Source organism: Phyllostomus discolor, chromosome 4, assembly GCF_004126475.2.
Source record: "Phyllostomus discolor isolate MPI-MPIP mPhyDis1 chromosome 4, mPhyDis1.pri.v3, whole genome shotgun sequence".
Taxonomy (NCBI): Eukaryota; Metazoa; Chordata; class Mammalia; order Chiroptera; family Phyllostomidae; genus Phyllostomus; species Phyllostomus discolor.
In genome coordinates, this window is record NC_040906.2 from 110,033,738 (window position 1) to 110,049,130 (window position 15,393).

Sequence of the window (15,393 nt, forward strand, 5' to 3'; positions counted from 1 at the left end):
TGCCTGGCACATAGTAGGTGCTCAATAAATATTTGTCAAATGATCCACCATGGCTTGAATTTCCTTCCTTGGTCGCTGGTCACCGCTGCTCACCGCGGCTCATCATTTGACAGTCAGTCTGGCCTATGAACAGGCCATCCGCAAATTGGCAGGGTCACAAAGATAAAACCGCTGACGCTGATTATCATCTACCTGACATGGCTCCAAAAGTTTGATATGATTATAGCATTGAATCCTTGCGACATACCCACAAGACGGGCACCATTATTGTCTCTGCTTCATGGATGAGAAACTGAGGCAATAAGCCCTTAGGTCGCTTGCCTGAGATCACACCCTAGGAAGTGGTGGGGAGCCAGGATATCCACCCTGATGACCAAGGTCATACCGCCTGCTCAGTAAACCAGAAAGGGGAAGTGCCTCGCCCAGGGCCACCACCACCACCACTGTGACAGTTCTAAGAGGAGGCTTGGGGGGACCTATCATCTTCTGTGTCCCTCTGTGGTCTTTGCTGTAACTTAGGTTTTCTCCGTCTTATGTAAAGCATTCGATGTAGATGCAACTTCAAAACAAACTCCTTTTAGAGCCAGCAGCAGGTGGCAGGGGGACCCAGATCTCCTAGTTTGAACCCAGATCTTGCCACCACACCCCAGAACAGAGAGTACCCTGCTTTGGGATTTACTAGACTATGAAGAGAATCCAAGTATCTGCAGGGAATTGAGAATTCATGAATGCAAAAACTTTCTCATTCATAAAATGGTCTCATTGTCTTTGATCTGTGTTCATTGATTCAATTTTTTAAAAATATACTTTCTGAGCTCAGTGTTTTTATGTCCAGCTACACTGTATTTTAAAATGAACTCCACTGTTTCCAAAAAAAGCCTGGATCTAACTTTTTTCTTAGTACTACTCAGTTACGCCCAGTTATGGCTTGGGGCTGGTTTCCTCCTGCAACTGGTGTGAAGGGCGAAGCCAGGCTGAGCACTCCAGGGCCTGCAGGGCTGTGGTCCCCACCTTCTGGGTGATGGTGCGGGGGAGACAGGTAAGCTGAGGCCGCTTTGAGATTCTGGGGGCTGGCTCTTAAAGATCTAATTTCACTCTGTTTAAAGAGAAGTGGAGAGAGACCCTCACTGGACAGAGAAAAAATCCTGGATTTGTTGCATTTGTCCAAAACCAGCAGCAAAATTTGTTGGCCTTACTTTCAGAATATACCCAGAGTTCAGTAGCCTCTCATCATCATCTCCACTGCTGCCCTCCTGGCCCAAGCCACCACTTCTCGTCTCAATTATTTTAGCAGCCTCCTCACTGGTCTCCCTGCTTCTGTCTTCGCCTGGTACAGTCTGTTCTCCACAGTGGGGGCAGCTACAGGGATTCTTTTAAAATCTCACGTGGAGTCGAACCAGGTCCTTACGTGGCCTATGGATAGGTAGGACTGTCTGCTATCCCGACCTCATCTCCACTCTTCCCCGTGCTGTCTGCTCCAGCCACACTGGTCTCCTCGTGGCTCTTCAGGTTCACAAAGCAAGCTCCCGTCTCAGGGCTGTCGCACTCACCGTTCCATCCCCTGAACACTCTTCCTCCAGATCTCCCTCCGCACACACTCTGTTCTAACAGGGCCGCCTCAGCCAGGTGTCCTCCCCAGCCCCTCCAACACAGCCTCCCACCCTTCTACTCCTTTACCCTGCTTTACTTTTCTTCATAGCACTTATTGCTACCAGACATTATTTTACACATGGGGTTTTTATTCAGGTTTTTTTTTTTTTTCACTTTTGTATTCTCAGTGTCTGGCACAGGGTCTGGCACCTATTAGGTACTCAATAAATATTTGTTGAATAAAAAATAAATGCCTCGCCCTGGCTGGCGTAGCTCAGTGGATTGAGCTCGGGCTGTGAACCAAAGTGTCGAAGGTTCGATTCCCAGTCAGGGTACATGCCTGGGTTGCCGGCCATGACCCCCAGCAACTGCACATTGATGTTTCTTTCTCTCTCTCACTCTCTCTATCTCCCTCCCATCCCTCTCTAAAAATAAATAAATAAAGTCTTTAAAAAATGTCTCATTTACTTCAATAAAGCTACAGAAACTCTGAGTATCAATTTCTTCAGTGGTAAAAAGGAGATAAAAGGATGGTTGGTTGTGAGAATATATATTTATTTAGAAATTAAATTTATAATTTTGAAGATTTTTTGTTTTGAAATCATTTCAACATATAGGAAAGCTGCAAAAATAGTAAAACCATTTCCATGTGCTCTTCATCAACACATCTTAAAAATTAACATTTTACCATGTTTTCTTCATCATTCTCTCTCTGAATTTCTACAAATTATTCTTAAATATATTTTTGAACGGGTAATGTGTAAGATGGTTCAAAATAAATAGTAAAACATAAATCTCCCTCCTTCATCTCAACACTTCTCTTCAGCCCAACTGCTACTAGTATATTCTTGTATATTCTGATAGAAACATTACTTTTTAATTGAATTTATTGGGGCGACATTGGTTCATTAAAGTACATAGGTTTCAGGTGTCCAGTTCTGTCACACATCATCTGCAGATTGTACTGTGTGATCCCCACCCTGAGTCAAGTCTCCCCCCACCACCATTCAACCCCCTTTACCCTCTCCAGTCTCTCCCCACCCCCTTGCCCTCTGGTAATCACCACACTGCTGCCTGTCAGAAATATTCTATGCATTTACAAACATATATGAGTGCATGTGCATTCACATAGCATACATGTCATCCACACACATATGCTTTTTTTCCACGCATACTATACTCACTGTTTCACACCTTACTATTTTCATTCAACAACAGGTTTTGAGAGTCATTCTACATGGGTCCACCTGGATCTTCCTCATTTCCCTCACAGCGGCACAGTCGGCCATTGTAGCTATATATCAGAGCTTATTTAACCAGTTTCCTGTTGATGAATTTTAGGTCATTTCCGATCCTTTGCTATGACAGGAAATGCTGTAATAAGTATCCTTTTATGTCATCATTTTATATTGTGCATCACCTGTAGGGCAAGTGACTAGAAGTGAAACTGCTGAGCAAAACCTTTTTGCATTTTAAATGTTGGTAGATTTCACGACATTTCCTTTCATGGAAGACATACCAGTTTATGTTCTTGCCAATGACGTATGAAAGTGTTTTCCTATGTCCTTTACAAAGCAAGTTATTTTTTTAAGTTTTACCAATTGGATAATCACATCATAGTTTTATTTTTTTACTTCTTTTATTACAAGTCAAGATAAACATTTTTAACACTTTTTAAAAATTGATATTTTTTCTTTTTCTTTTTAGAATTTTATTTATTTTTAGAGAGAGAAGAAGGGAGGGAAAAAGAGAGAGAAACATCAATGTGTGATTGCCTCTTGCGCACCACCTACCAGGGACCTGGCCCTCAACCCAGGCATGTGCCCTGACTGGGAACTGAATCAGCCACCCTTTGGTTTGCAGGCCAGCATTCATCCACTGAGCCACACCAGCCAGGGCCAATTGATATTCTTTCTACATGAAGTTTTTTGTCTATTCATACATACATGATGCCAATTTTTCATGATGTATTACTGGTTTTTCACTGATCTGCAGGAACTTGTGATATGAATTCCTATTTTCTATGACAAGAATTTTCTTTGCAGTTTCTTTGTCTTTTGATTTGTTAACAGTGACTTTTTTGTTATTCAGTTGCTTTATATTTTTTATTTAAAAATTTGCATATAGTTAAATGTCTTAATCTTTTCTTTATGGCTTCTAATGTTTTGTGATATGCCCAGAAAGGATATGCCTGCTCCGAGATTATTTAGAAATTACCCCATGATTCCTTATGGCATCTGTTTTAACATAGCAAAAGTAGAGAGAAGAGAATGAGCCAGTGGTTCCCCACCAACTTCAACAGTAGTCAGAACTGGGCCAGGCCAGTATTATTTCATCTATGCCCCACTCATTCCTCTACCCCTCAATTATTTTGAAGTAAATTCCAAACAATTTAATTGTATAATTAAAAAAATCAGTTATTTATTTTTAGGGAGAGGAGAAAGAGAAGCAGGGAAACATCAGTGTGAGGTTGCCCCTCCCACACCCCCAACTGGGGACCTGGCCTGCAACCCAGGCATGTGCCCTGACTGGGAATCAAACCATCAGCCCTTTGGTTTGCAGGCTGGCACTCCATCCACTGAGCCACACCAGCCAGGGCTAATTGTATAACTTTTTAATGCTTGCATTTTTGACCCATGTGAAATTATTTTAGAGTTAAAGCTCCAACTTTTTTTTTGCAAATACATAACCCATTCTCCCAATGGTTTATTGAGTGAACCATCTTTTTCACTGATTTGAAATACCACCTTTATTATACACTAAATTCCCATGTACATATTTAAGTTTATTCCTGTCTATTTTTTATTTTGTCCCATTGACTCATCCATTTATATTCATGCTTCAGTACCACACTGTTCTGATAGTTGTGGCTCTGCAATGTATTTTGGTGTTAGGTTAGACTATTCTCTAAAAGAGGATTTAGAGGTAAGCCTTCCCTGATGTTTCAAGACACTGCCTGAGAGTGAACACCTGAGGTAAGGCATGGTGTGCAGTTTTACAGCCAGCGTTAGCCATAACTGTGCCTATCAACTCCCTGGCTGGGATAAGGTATGGCGTCACCATGGCAACCAGAGAGTAGGGTCCAATTTCTGGCTTTGCCATTGAGGGCCGGATGACCTTGGGCAGTCCACCTCACCCTTTGGAGCCCCTGCTTAGAAGGACTTCCCTCCCAGCTGCAGCATTCTCCAGTTCCAGGATTCTACAGCAAGGGGGCCTCGGGAAAACCATACAAAATTGTGAAAGGATAAGCAGTGGCCACTTCTACAGGAAGTCTTAGAAATTAACACAGGAGATTGGCTTGCTGGGGAACGGAAGAATGATTAAGCAAGAGACAAGACTGTTAACAGTTCCAGAGCTAGTGGGCTTCTGAACGGGCAGCTCCAGGAGAACGGGCTGCATGCACGGCTGGAGTCTTTGAGAGGTGGGAGCTCCCCTGGGTTGCAATGCTTGTTTTCTTTGGAGAGATGAGGATGGGGGGGCAGCAGTGGCCCCCATGCAGCTCCTATGACAAGGGTGCAAAGGGCCAAGTTCTCTTTTCTTGTGAATTTGGGACTCTCTGCGTGGTCTAATGGAGGGCACTGGGGTAGGAGACTTGGGCACATTACCTGCCCTTAAATGGTCACGTGACCTTGGGCAAGTCACCTGGCTGCTCAGAGCCTCCTTTGTCTATCAGGTTAATGAGGGTAGAGGTGAGTGAACCGAAACAAGGCAGGAGGGGGGCCCTCAAACCCCATCCCAAGTTGGGGAGGGGGGGCCCTGCCCAACTTGGACAGTTTGGGTTGTGTGACTAGCGCTATTGCGAGCAGTTATTGGAGTAAGTGGGTTGAGAGCCGACCCAGTCCCTCACCCCTTCGGTGAGAGAAGGGTGGGACTGGGGGAGGCCCCATGGCACCCGCAGACGCTGTGAGGTCCCCTGCCACTGTCCCCACCCTGTCCTTACACAGCTCTCCACTTCCTGACTGAAAGCCCAAGGTGCCCGCTCCCCTGAGGAATCCCACAGCAGGGAGCTGATTCCTGTGGGTGCCTGGGAGCGGGATTCGTTTGCTCTCGTTTGGCTTCAAACTTTGTGCGACTTCTTGGGCAAGGAATGTGAGGAGAAGGAGTTGCGCTGGGGTGTGTGTATGTGTTATGAGGGGACTGTGACTGGTGCAGGTGCGAGGTGGCAGTGATCTAGGAAAGGCGATGTGGCGGGGTGGGGGTGCTGACGGAGGGTGCCCCTGCTGTCTGACCCTAAGGCATGTTGCCCTGATTGAACGAGTGGCAGGGACATTCGTACACGAGCTGTGAGGGTGGTCGTTACCATGAGGGTGCTGCGGGTGACAGCTGACTGAGTGGAAGCTGGCTGAGGGGGGAGTGTGTGTGTGTGTGCACATGCATGTACACCCGTGTAAGGACTGACTGAAGGATGTCCCCACTGTGTCTGAATGGCCATGCCTGTAAGCGGGTCACAGATGCCCACCGGAGCAGGCATGGGTGGGACAGAGAGCAGTAAGGCTGTGAGGGGGCGAACACTGGCTCTGACTGATGGTGACAGGCACTCTGAGGCAGTGCTGGCTGTCGGGCACCTGTGGCCTTTCTGTCCCAGGCTTCCTGACAGGCAAGTGGAGGCCACTGAGTGGCCTCCAGGGAAAGAAGGTGGACTGGCTCAGAGGGCTGATGCTGGGGACTGTGGCAGAGTGGGGGCTGGGTGCGTCTTTTCTGTAAATGCCTCCTGAAAAGGGGCTGTGGAAGTGCAGCCGAGCTCCTTCCCAAAAGAGACATTAAGAATGTCCTGTGTCCTGGAATGTGGCCACAGGGAATGCACTTCAGGATTCTAATCTCTTTATGGAGCCTGACAAACACAGCACTGTGGCACCCGCATCACAGTGGACTCTTCCCCCAACTTACCAGCTTGAGAAGCTTCCGCAATGGGAATCTTATCTTGCTGCCTCGAGTGTGCGTTATCTCCATCAACGGAAGTGCACATGAAACTTAATTTTCCAAGTCTCACAACCCCCAGTAAAGCCTGCCCCCCTGCCCTGCTCCGTGAAGCCCTGTCCCACCCATGCCTGCTGTGGTGTGCATCTGTGAGCCACAGACAGGCCTTCTGCCACCGAGGAGTTGCCTCTGCAGGAAGGTGTCTTGGGTGAAATCCATCCCATGACCAACACATTCTGCTGCTGATGTCTCTGAGGCTGGGAGCTTCCCTCCCTCAGTTTTCTCATCTGTCAAGTAGGGATAAATCATATCTGTTCAGTATCCAGCTTTTATGAGGCTCAAGTGGAATGTCACCCTCACCCATGTTGTCACCACCATTGTCATTGCCACCTTTACCAGCTGTCACTGTATGCTGGGCACAGCTGTGAGTGCTTTCCTTGGATTATAGATCCAGCCAGTGTTTGTGGAGTGCAGACTGTACGTGAGGCGCTGTTCTAGGGATCTGGGTTGGAGCAGTGAGCAAGAGACAACTCCCAACTACAATACAATACATTGTATTTCAGTGAGAGGAGATGGAAATTTTACAAAATAATGGAGTGAAAGACCATTCTGGTAAGGCAACAAGTGCTAAGAGGAAGTAAAGCTGGAATGGGGGGGTGGCAATTCAACTTTAATTTTGTCACCCCTGTGTGGTAAATACTACTACTTTCATGTTCCAGTGAGGAAACTGAGGCACAAGGAAGTTAAGTGACTTGTCCAAGGTCACACAGTTAGCAAGTGGCAGGACTGAGAGAGGCAGAATCTGACTTCAAAGCATCGTGAGTAGATCTCATCTCCGTTCTTGGGCCTCCTTTTCCACGTCTATGGGCCCAGAGTCGGGGGTAAACTGCTGTGGGGGCAAGGACGCCTGTTCCTAAGGGAAGCGCCTGCATGCCTGCCTGCCGCTCTGCCGACACTCAGCAGGCACTCAGTGAATGCTCATCACGCAAATGCACGCCAGACCTTGGGAGACACTGGGCAGAAAGGAGTCTTCTCAGAAGAGGTGTGCTCGTAACTGCTCTGTGGGAGGAAAAAGCCCTGATTTGTCGCCTTTGCCATTTTGCATGGGGTGAATACTCCCACAGTGTCCCAGTCGAGCCACTGGGTGAGGAAGGGAGGAGCACGACCAGCTCTAATGCTCGCTCCAGAGCCTGGCTCCAGCCCACCGCTGCTGGTTGACATCTGTGATTGGGAAGTGGGAAGCAGCACTGGGAACACACTTTGAAGGCCCCAAGAGGGACAGGCAAAGAGACAGACAGATGGAGAGACAAAACAGGGAGAGACAGAGACTACTTCACTTTCAACCTTGGGGGTCTTGCCAGGGGGAGGAATTGCTTCTTTCAAGATCTATGCCTTCTGTGTGAGGGAATTTGCCCAAGGCGAGGCTGGACCAGTGGCTCTAGGACCCTGGAATGAACTCATCATCCCTGAGGCAGAGCTCCCTGACCCTTCAGCTCAGCCTGTCTGTCACCTTGGGTCCCAACAGAGAAAGCCCAGAGGGGTGTCTTGTTCTGTTGCCTCAGTTCCTTTGCACATGCTGTCCACGGCTTCTAAACCCTACCTGCCTCCTTTAGAGCTCGACTCAAGTCCCATGGCCCACAGGAAGCTGCCTGACCCTGTGCACATGAAGCTCCTCCCAGACCATACAGTTCTGTGTACCCCAGACTTTGTCCCTCCAGGGCAGGTCCCCGGATGCCCCTTCCAAACTCCAGCCTCCCTTTCTCCTACCCTGGGGCCTCACCTGGACAAAGCCTTATCCATCAAAATCCTTGTTAATTGACCGGCTGACCTAAGACCTTCAGTGACAGATGGAAGGACCCTAGTTCATGAATTGGACAACCCTTACTTGAGTACCTACTATGTGCCAAGGAGCTGAAACAATGTGAACCAAGGTGCACAGTGACATCCATAGGGGAGCCCAGGGCATCATGGAGCCATAGACAAGACAAGGGAGTGCTGAACCCTACTTGAAGTTGAGGGTAGAAGGCTTCTTGGAGGAGGCAGACTCTCAGCTGAGGGAGGAAGAGGCGCCAGCTAGGTGAGAGGGTAAGAAAGTCGTCGGGAAGTTGGGGCAGAGGGAGCAAGGGAGGGAGGAACTGGCCTCCTAGGAGTGGGACGTGGTTAAGAAGTCTGCTGTGGACTGCCAGGGGTGGGGTGGGGGAGGGAAGGAGGGCACATCCCGCAAGGCCACCCTCGGGGGAGCTCCTGACCCTTGTGGGTGTGTGGAAAGAGTAGAGAAGTGGAGCTGAGGAGGAAAAAAAGCTGGAGGTGAAGTGGAACTGAGAGAAGGAGGAGGCGACTTTGGAGGGATTCTCTCCCAGAAGGTGAGGTATGAGGAAATGGGCTGGAGGAGCAGCGGGAGAGATGACTTACAAGGGGCTCCCGGTCTTCAGACAGCGAGACTCTGGATGGCCCTGTGCAGCCACCCCCAAGCCCTAAACAGAACCTACCCTGCACTGGGGGCTCTTTTATATAGCAGCCGGAGAAGGCTGTACAGTTGACGTGAGATCTGAAGAAGATGAGGGCACATAAATAGCTCGGGGAAGAGTATTCCAGGCAGAGGGAACAGAAAGGCCAAAGGCCCTGGGTGGGGTGTGCTGGAGGCCATGAAGTCAGAGAGGCCAGCGGGGTCCAGTCAGGCAGGGCTGTATCACCCCAGGCGGGTTTTCTCCAGGGGTAATGGGGAGCCACGGGAGGGATTTCAGCAGGCAGTGACTGTGTTGCAGCCCAGTGCCCCTCACTATTCTTGGTCTCCAGGTCAAAGCAGCATGGAGCCTGGACAGAGGGTGACGCGAAAAGGCCGGAAACTGGGCTCTAGCCGCCGGCGGCAGATTCGAGAGCCCACTGATGGCCAGGATGCCCTTGTGGCTCCAGAGCAAGAATCCTGGTCCTCGCAAGCAGCTGCAGAACTGCAGAGCTTCTTCCAGGCCTGCGGTGCCAAGGAAAGGGGCTTTGTCACCCGCAAGGACCTGGAGGTGAGTCGAGGACCATGTCCCATCCCCTGAATCCCTTTTCAAGACTTGCCATCCTGGGAACACAGGGCTTGCCTACTCTGTCCTCCTTCCCTCATCTAAATTTGATCTCAAAAAAAGACTAGGAATTTACTTATACTAATGTGTAAGTGGCTGATAAAGCTTCATGTGTTACCTTCTTTCAAAAACATTTACATCAAAATAAATATAAATAAATATATAAAATATATTTCTATATATTAAATATAAATATAAATATATACATATATTGCCCTGGCTGGTGTGGCTCAGTGGATTGAGCACTGGTCTGTGAACCAAAGGGCCACCGGTTCAATTCCCAGTTGAGGCATATGCCTGGGTTGCAGGCCGAGTCCCTAGTTGGGGGCGCGTGAGTGGCAACCACACACTGAAGTTTCTCTCCCGCTCTTTCTCCCTCTCTTCCCCTCTCTTTATGAATAAATAAATAAAATCTTTAAAACTAGATAGATAGGTAGATTTGAGAGAGAGAGAGGAAGGGAGAGAGAGAGAGAAATAGCAATGTGAGAGGGCAACATTGATCGGTTGCCGTCCATACATGCTCTGACTGGGGATTGAACTCCCAACCTAGGTATGTGCCCTGACCAGGTATTGAACCCATGACCTTCAGTGTATAGGATGCTGCTCCACCCAACTGAGGCACACTGGCCAGGGAAAAAACATTTACATTTTAACAACGGAAAAGACTTTAAGCCAAAGAAGTAACTTGCAGAAATATAAATTTAGGCCCACTGAACAGGGAAGTTTACCTTGGGAAGCAGTCAGAGGTCTGGAAAACAACCATGTTGATGACTGTAAGCTTGAATGAAACACAAGATCAGCCATCTTGTGTGTTCCAGTAAGGAGCCTTAGGCTGTGGCCTAGATCAGACTGCCTGATTTTTCTTTGGTTTTTCCTTGTTCTCTGCAAAGGGCCTTATGTGGGTTGCTAGAGTCTCACTGAGCCTGCTGTCTCCTTCTGATACTGCTTCATGCTCCAGGTTTTGTCCTTCTCCCCACAAAACTGACCTTTCCTATAATCCAGCCTCAGGGCCACAACAAGGTATGAATGGTTGATATTAAAATATAATTTTCAAAAGAGTTTCAAGTAAATATAAAATCAGCACTTACCAAAGGTCTTACTAACTATTATTGTTATTAATTAATGAGGGAACCAGTAGGATGTCATGATGGGTTTAAAGAACATTTTAGCCCTGGCTGGTGTGGCTCAGTTGGTTGGAGCATTATCCTGTACACCATAACATTGTGGGTTCGATTCCCAGTCAGGGCACATACAGAGTTGAAGGTTTGACCCCAGTTGGGGCACATATAAGAAGGCAGCCATTCGATGTTCTCTCTCACATCAATGTTTCTCTCTCTCCCCCTCTCCCCCTTTCTCTCTCTATAAAAGCAATGAAAAAAATGTCACTGGGTGAGGATTAAATAGGAAGAAAGAAATAAAGAGAAAAAGAAAGAAAGAAAACATTTGAGAAACTAGGATTTTTATAGGCAATTTGACAGAAGAGTGTTATGATAAGATGGCTTAGTTCAATTTTAAAAATGACTCATATCCAACATGCCATAAATCTTTGCGGTTATCTGTTCTGCTAGGAAAAAATAATTTTCATCTCTCCAGGACAAAAATCTGCAAGTTAACAAGTAACTTCAGTAAGTCTGGGATTTTAATTTAAGGTAAACAATGAGATGAACTAAGTGCATTTTTCTAGTCTATACAGTGCTTGAAAGGACATGCTGTCTACCTTATTTCCAAGTTTCAGACTTTAAAAATCTCTGCTATTTACTCTGTGTCTGGAGTGACCATCTGTCTCGTCTGCCTGGGGCTGGAAGGGCTTCTGGGATGTGGGATTTTCAGTGATAAAGCTGGCCACCCTACGTCTATCCCAAGGCTGGGAAACCAACCCAAGACTCTCTTCCCACCAGCTTTTACCTGCAGCCCCTATAAATGCGAGGGACTTCCTTTCTTCTTCAGGTTCCCCTTTTCTAAGGTCACTCCTCTGTCCAGAGTGGCTGTCCTTGTCATCTGGCTCCCAGGAAGGTTTTGCTGGTGTTGTCTCGATGTCCCTTACAGAGGACTTGTCATACCTGATTGAAAGAGAATCATTCTCCAATATGACACTGCAATCACACAATTGATTCGTCGAGCTGTAGCTCAGCAGAAAGGAGGACAGATTCTTACTGACCCTGTGTCAATGACTACTCTGCCATGGAAAGTAAGGAGACTTGGGAAAAGTATTGGTTTCCGAATCAGGACAGGGTCAGCGAGATTCAGATACCATTTAATATGCTTAATTTCAGTTTACCCAAGCTGTAATCTACTAAACTGAAGGTTAGAGACAGCTCAAGAAGACAGAGAAAGAACTTTCTCATAAATCCACAAAAACAAAACAACAAAAATAACACCAATTATATTCCCATCGCAGAATCGCAACTAGGTTTCCCTGAGCCGTTCATTCAGTTCCATGGAACTAATTCTTGTTCTGCTGGATCTTGGGTCAGCTGGCTGCTTCAGGAATCAAAAGAGTCCCAGAAATTGTCAGCCCACCAGCTCAGTCTGAGGGGTGATTAATGTCAGCTCGGCCTCCTGTCCCCGAGGGAAGCACCAGTAGTTCCGGGAACCTGGTGCGGTTCTTTTCCACCGGCTTTGAGTCTGTCCTTGGTGGAAGACACGAACCGTGGCCTGCAGCTTTTACTGGAGCCTTCAGGCAAAGCAGGAACTTATTTAGCAATGAGGTTGAAAGGCTGTGGTTATTAGTGATAGTAACTAATAAGATCAGAGTGGAAGAGAGTCAAGTTCTCCCCCGGGGGTACCACACGTAAGTGTTTCACAAGGGTTTGGCCAGTGTTTCCCCCGGCGATAAGGGCACATTGTGGACAGCAAAGGCACTGGGAAACCTCCATGGCCACCCCATCAAGCATGCAACTTCTGAAATGGTTCTATTAACAGCATTTTACCTACGTAAACCTAGCCCAGGAAAGGCTGAGCATCTCTTCTGACTTGACAGTTCTTCTATGATGCTCTGTCTATGATGTTCTTTTTTTGCATCCAAGCCATATTTAATAACAGATCCTGTTTTAGGTTAAAGCCTCAGTTTTTATGTTCTTCTACATGTAACAAATATTGCACTATTTTTCTTTATTGATAATGATCGACTTGTTGAAGCAGGTGTTAAACACAACTGTATTAACTAATCTCAGTAAACTTAAAAAAAAATATATATATATTTTAAAGATTTTTATTTATTTATTTTTAGGGAGAGAAAGGAGAGAGAGGGAGAGAGAGAGAGAGAGAGAGGGAGAGAAACATCAATGTGAGGTTGCTGGGGGTTATGGCCTGCAACCCAGGAATGTACCCTGTCTGGGAATCGAACCTGGGACACTTTGGTTCCCAGCCCGCGCTCCATCCACTGAGCTACGCCAGCCAGGGCTAAAAATATATTTTTAAATATATGTATATGCCACATCTTTATCCATCCTCCATTGATGGACATTTAGGTTGTTTCTGCATCTTGGCTGTTGTACATAATACTGCGATGAACAGCAAGGGCATGTATCTTTTCACATTAGTGTTTTTGGTTTTTTTTAGATAAATACCCAGATGTGAAATTGCTGGATCATACAGTAGTTTTATTTTTAATGGTTTTGAGGAACCTGTATACCGTTCCTCAAAACCAACGGTATACCTGTATACCATTTTCCATAGTGGCTGCACCAATTCATACTCCCACCACAAGGGCACGGGGGTGCCCTTCTCTGCACGTCCTCACCAACACTTGTTATTTCTTGCCTGTGATGTTCTTATAATAGTGGTGAAGTATTTAATGAGTATAGAGAAAGATATCCCAAAGGGTTTTTTCCCCTAAACTTACTACCTGACATTGGAAAGGCAATATCAAAAGAACTATTAGAGAAATATGGCCATGATTAAGATAGGATTCTAGGAGCCTGAGATACAGTACTTGGTTACCTATTTAATCAAAATGACAATAAAATGCAATATTTTGAAGTGCACATAGGAGTAACACAATTGCAAGGGTATTTAACTCTTCCATAAGAGAGGTACCTTGGAGTTTTTTTCTTTTGGAAAAATTAGAAAATGAGAAAGCCAAAACATAGAGAGATTTATTCTGTTGAGAAATGGGATCGGTTTTCTGGGCAACTTACACGGAAGATAAATAGTAACCTCTTTTTGACCTTTGTTAAGAGCTCTAAAACCAATTTATCACTTTAATAAAGATGGAGCCCAACTTTAATTTAGTTCTGCATTAATATAACACAGGGCAGTCAAAATTTCACAAGTTTTGTTTTCAATTTAATTTTAAACCCATCAAAACTGAGGCAAATTTGGCAAAATGTTAACATATTTCATATCTTATTTTCAGACTCAGGTATCATAAATCAAGGCAAATAAGATTTCCTTTCAGCAAACCCTTTACAACTCTCTATACCCATTCAGGTTTTGCCTTTTATATTTTTTCATGTTCTGTAACAACCAAACACTTCAAGACAAAACCACTTCCTTTGTCCCTTGGAAAGCAAAAACAGCCCATTTTCTTTGCCAACACACTGGATTTCTCTGTCACTATTCCTAGTATCTCAAACACCTGTGGTGACTATAACTTTTAACCAAAGTGATTAACCTCCATTTCTCAGAATGCACTGTGGGGTAAGTAAGTGAGACGTGTCTACCTTATATAAGCATTTCAGTAGACAAGCAAAGCTCACAAGTACACCGTAACATGACTTTCTAGAGTTGTACATATCCTTTATAATTTTAAAAAAATTGTGGTGAAAAATACCTAACATAAAACTTAACCACTTTAACCACTCTTATGTGTAGTGACATTAAATAATTCACATTGTTGTGCAATCACCACCACCATCCCATCCAGAACCTCTTCATCATCCCCAGCTGAATCTCTACACCCATTAAACAACGACTCCTGTCCTCCTACCTCCCCGATTCTACCTTCTGTCTCTGTGATTTGACGACTGTGGGTCCCTCGGGTAAGTGGAATCATCCAGGACAGCGCTGGTCTTTTTGTGGCCGGCTCATTTCACTCAGCACGATGTCCTCAAGGTTCGTCCATGTGGGAGCACATGGCATGACAGAGTTTCCTTCCTTTTTAAAGGCTGAATGATATTTTATTGTGTGTATCTACCCCATTTCATCTGTTTGAGCTGCTTCCATCTTTTAGCTGTTGTGACTGCTGTCGTCGCTATGACCATGAGTGTACAGATACCTACTTGGTTTGGCTTTCCTGTGCAGTTATTGAAAGTGTCCCAAATGAATTTACTCATTAACATGACCCAAAGATACAGCTGCTGTCCAGCATGTAAATGCAAGAAGCAAAAAGATATAAACTTAAAATTATGCTTAGCATTTAAAGTTTCAGTGTTATATTTTTCTTAGTTAACTTAATATTAATTCAGGTTTTCCAAGTTACTGAAGACCTTCAAAATTGTGTTTAAAGTAACATACTACAAAATAGAAGAACTGTTAGTATAAAATTTGTTAGAATAATGAATCAATTTAGTTGAATACAGATTTAACTTTTTACAATCTTAAACATTATATACAGATAATGTTGGCATATTTGGCCAATAAGACAAAATAAGAATGTAGGACATTCAAATTAACTAGTTTCTTCACACAAAACAAATCCAGATGTTATAAAAAATAAAATGTAAACCTATGTTTTACTTTTTAAAAATTATATTTTGTTGATCATGCTATTACAGTTGTCCTGATTTTCCCCCCTTTGCCCCCCTCCATCCAGCACCTCCCCCTCCCTCCAGCAATCCCCATGCCATTGTTCATGTCCGTGGGTCATGCATGTAAG

General features: G+C 45.3%; 1 protein-coding gene across 1 annotated transcript in view; it reads left to right on the forward strand.

The window, feature by feature from the left end:
• The first annotated feature begins 4,931 nt into the window (after window positions 1-4,931).
• RAB44 (RAB44, member RAS oncogene family) overlaps window positions 4,932-15,393 on the forward strand; it is a 32,455-nt gene continuing 21,993 nt past the window's right edge. The window contains exons 1-2 of the mRNA XM_028511061.2: window positions 4,932-5,011; window positions 9,304-9,521. Coding sequence (XP_028366862.1) covers window positions 9,315-9,521 — 207 coding nt within the window. The 5' untranslated portion in view covers window positions 4,932-5,011; window positions 9,304-9,314. The remainder of the gene's footprint in view (window positions 5,012-9,303; window positions 9,522-15,393) is intronic.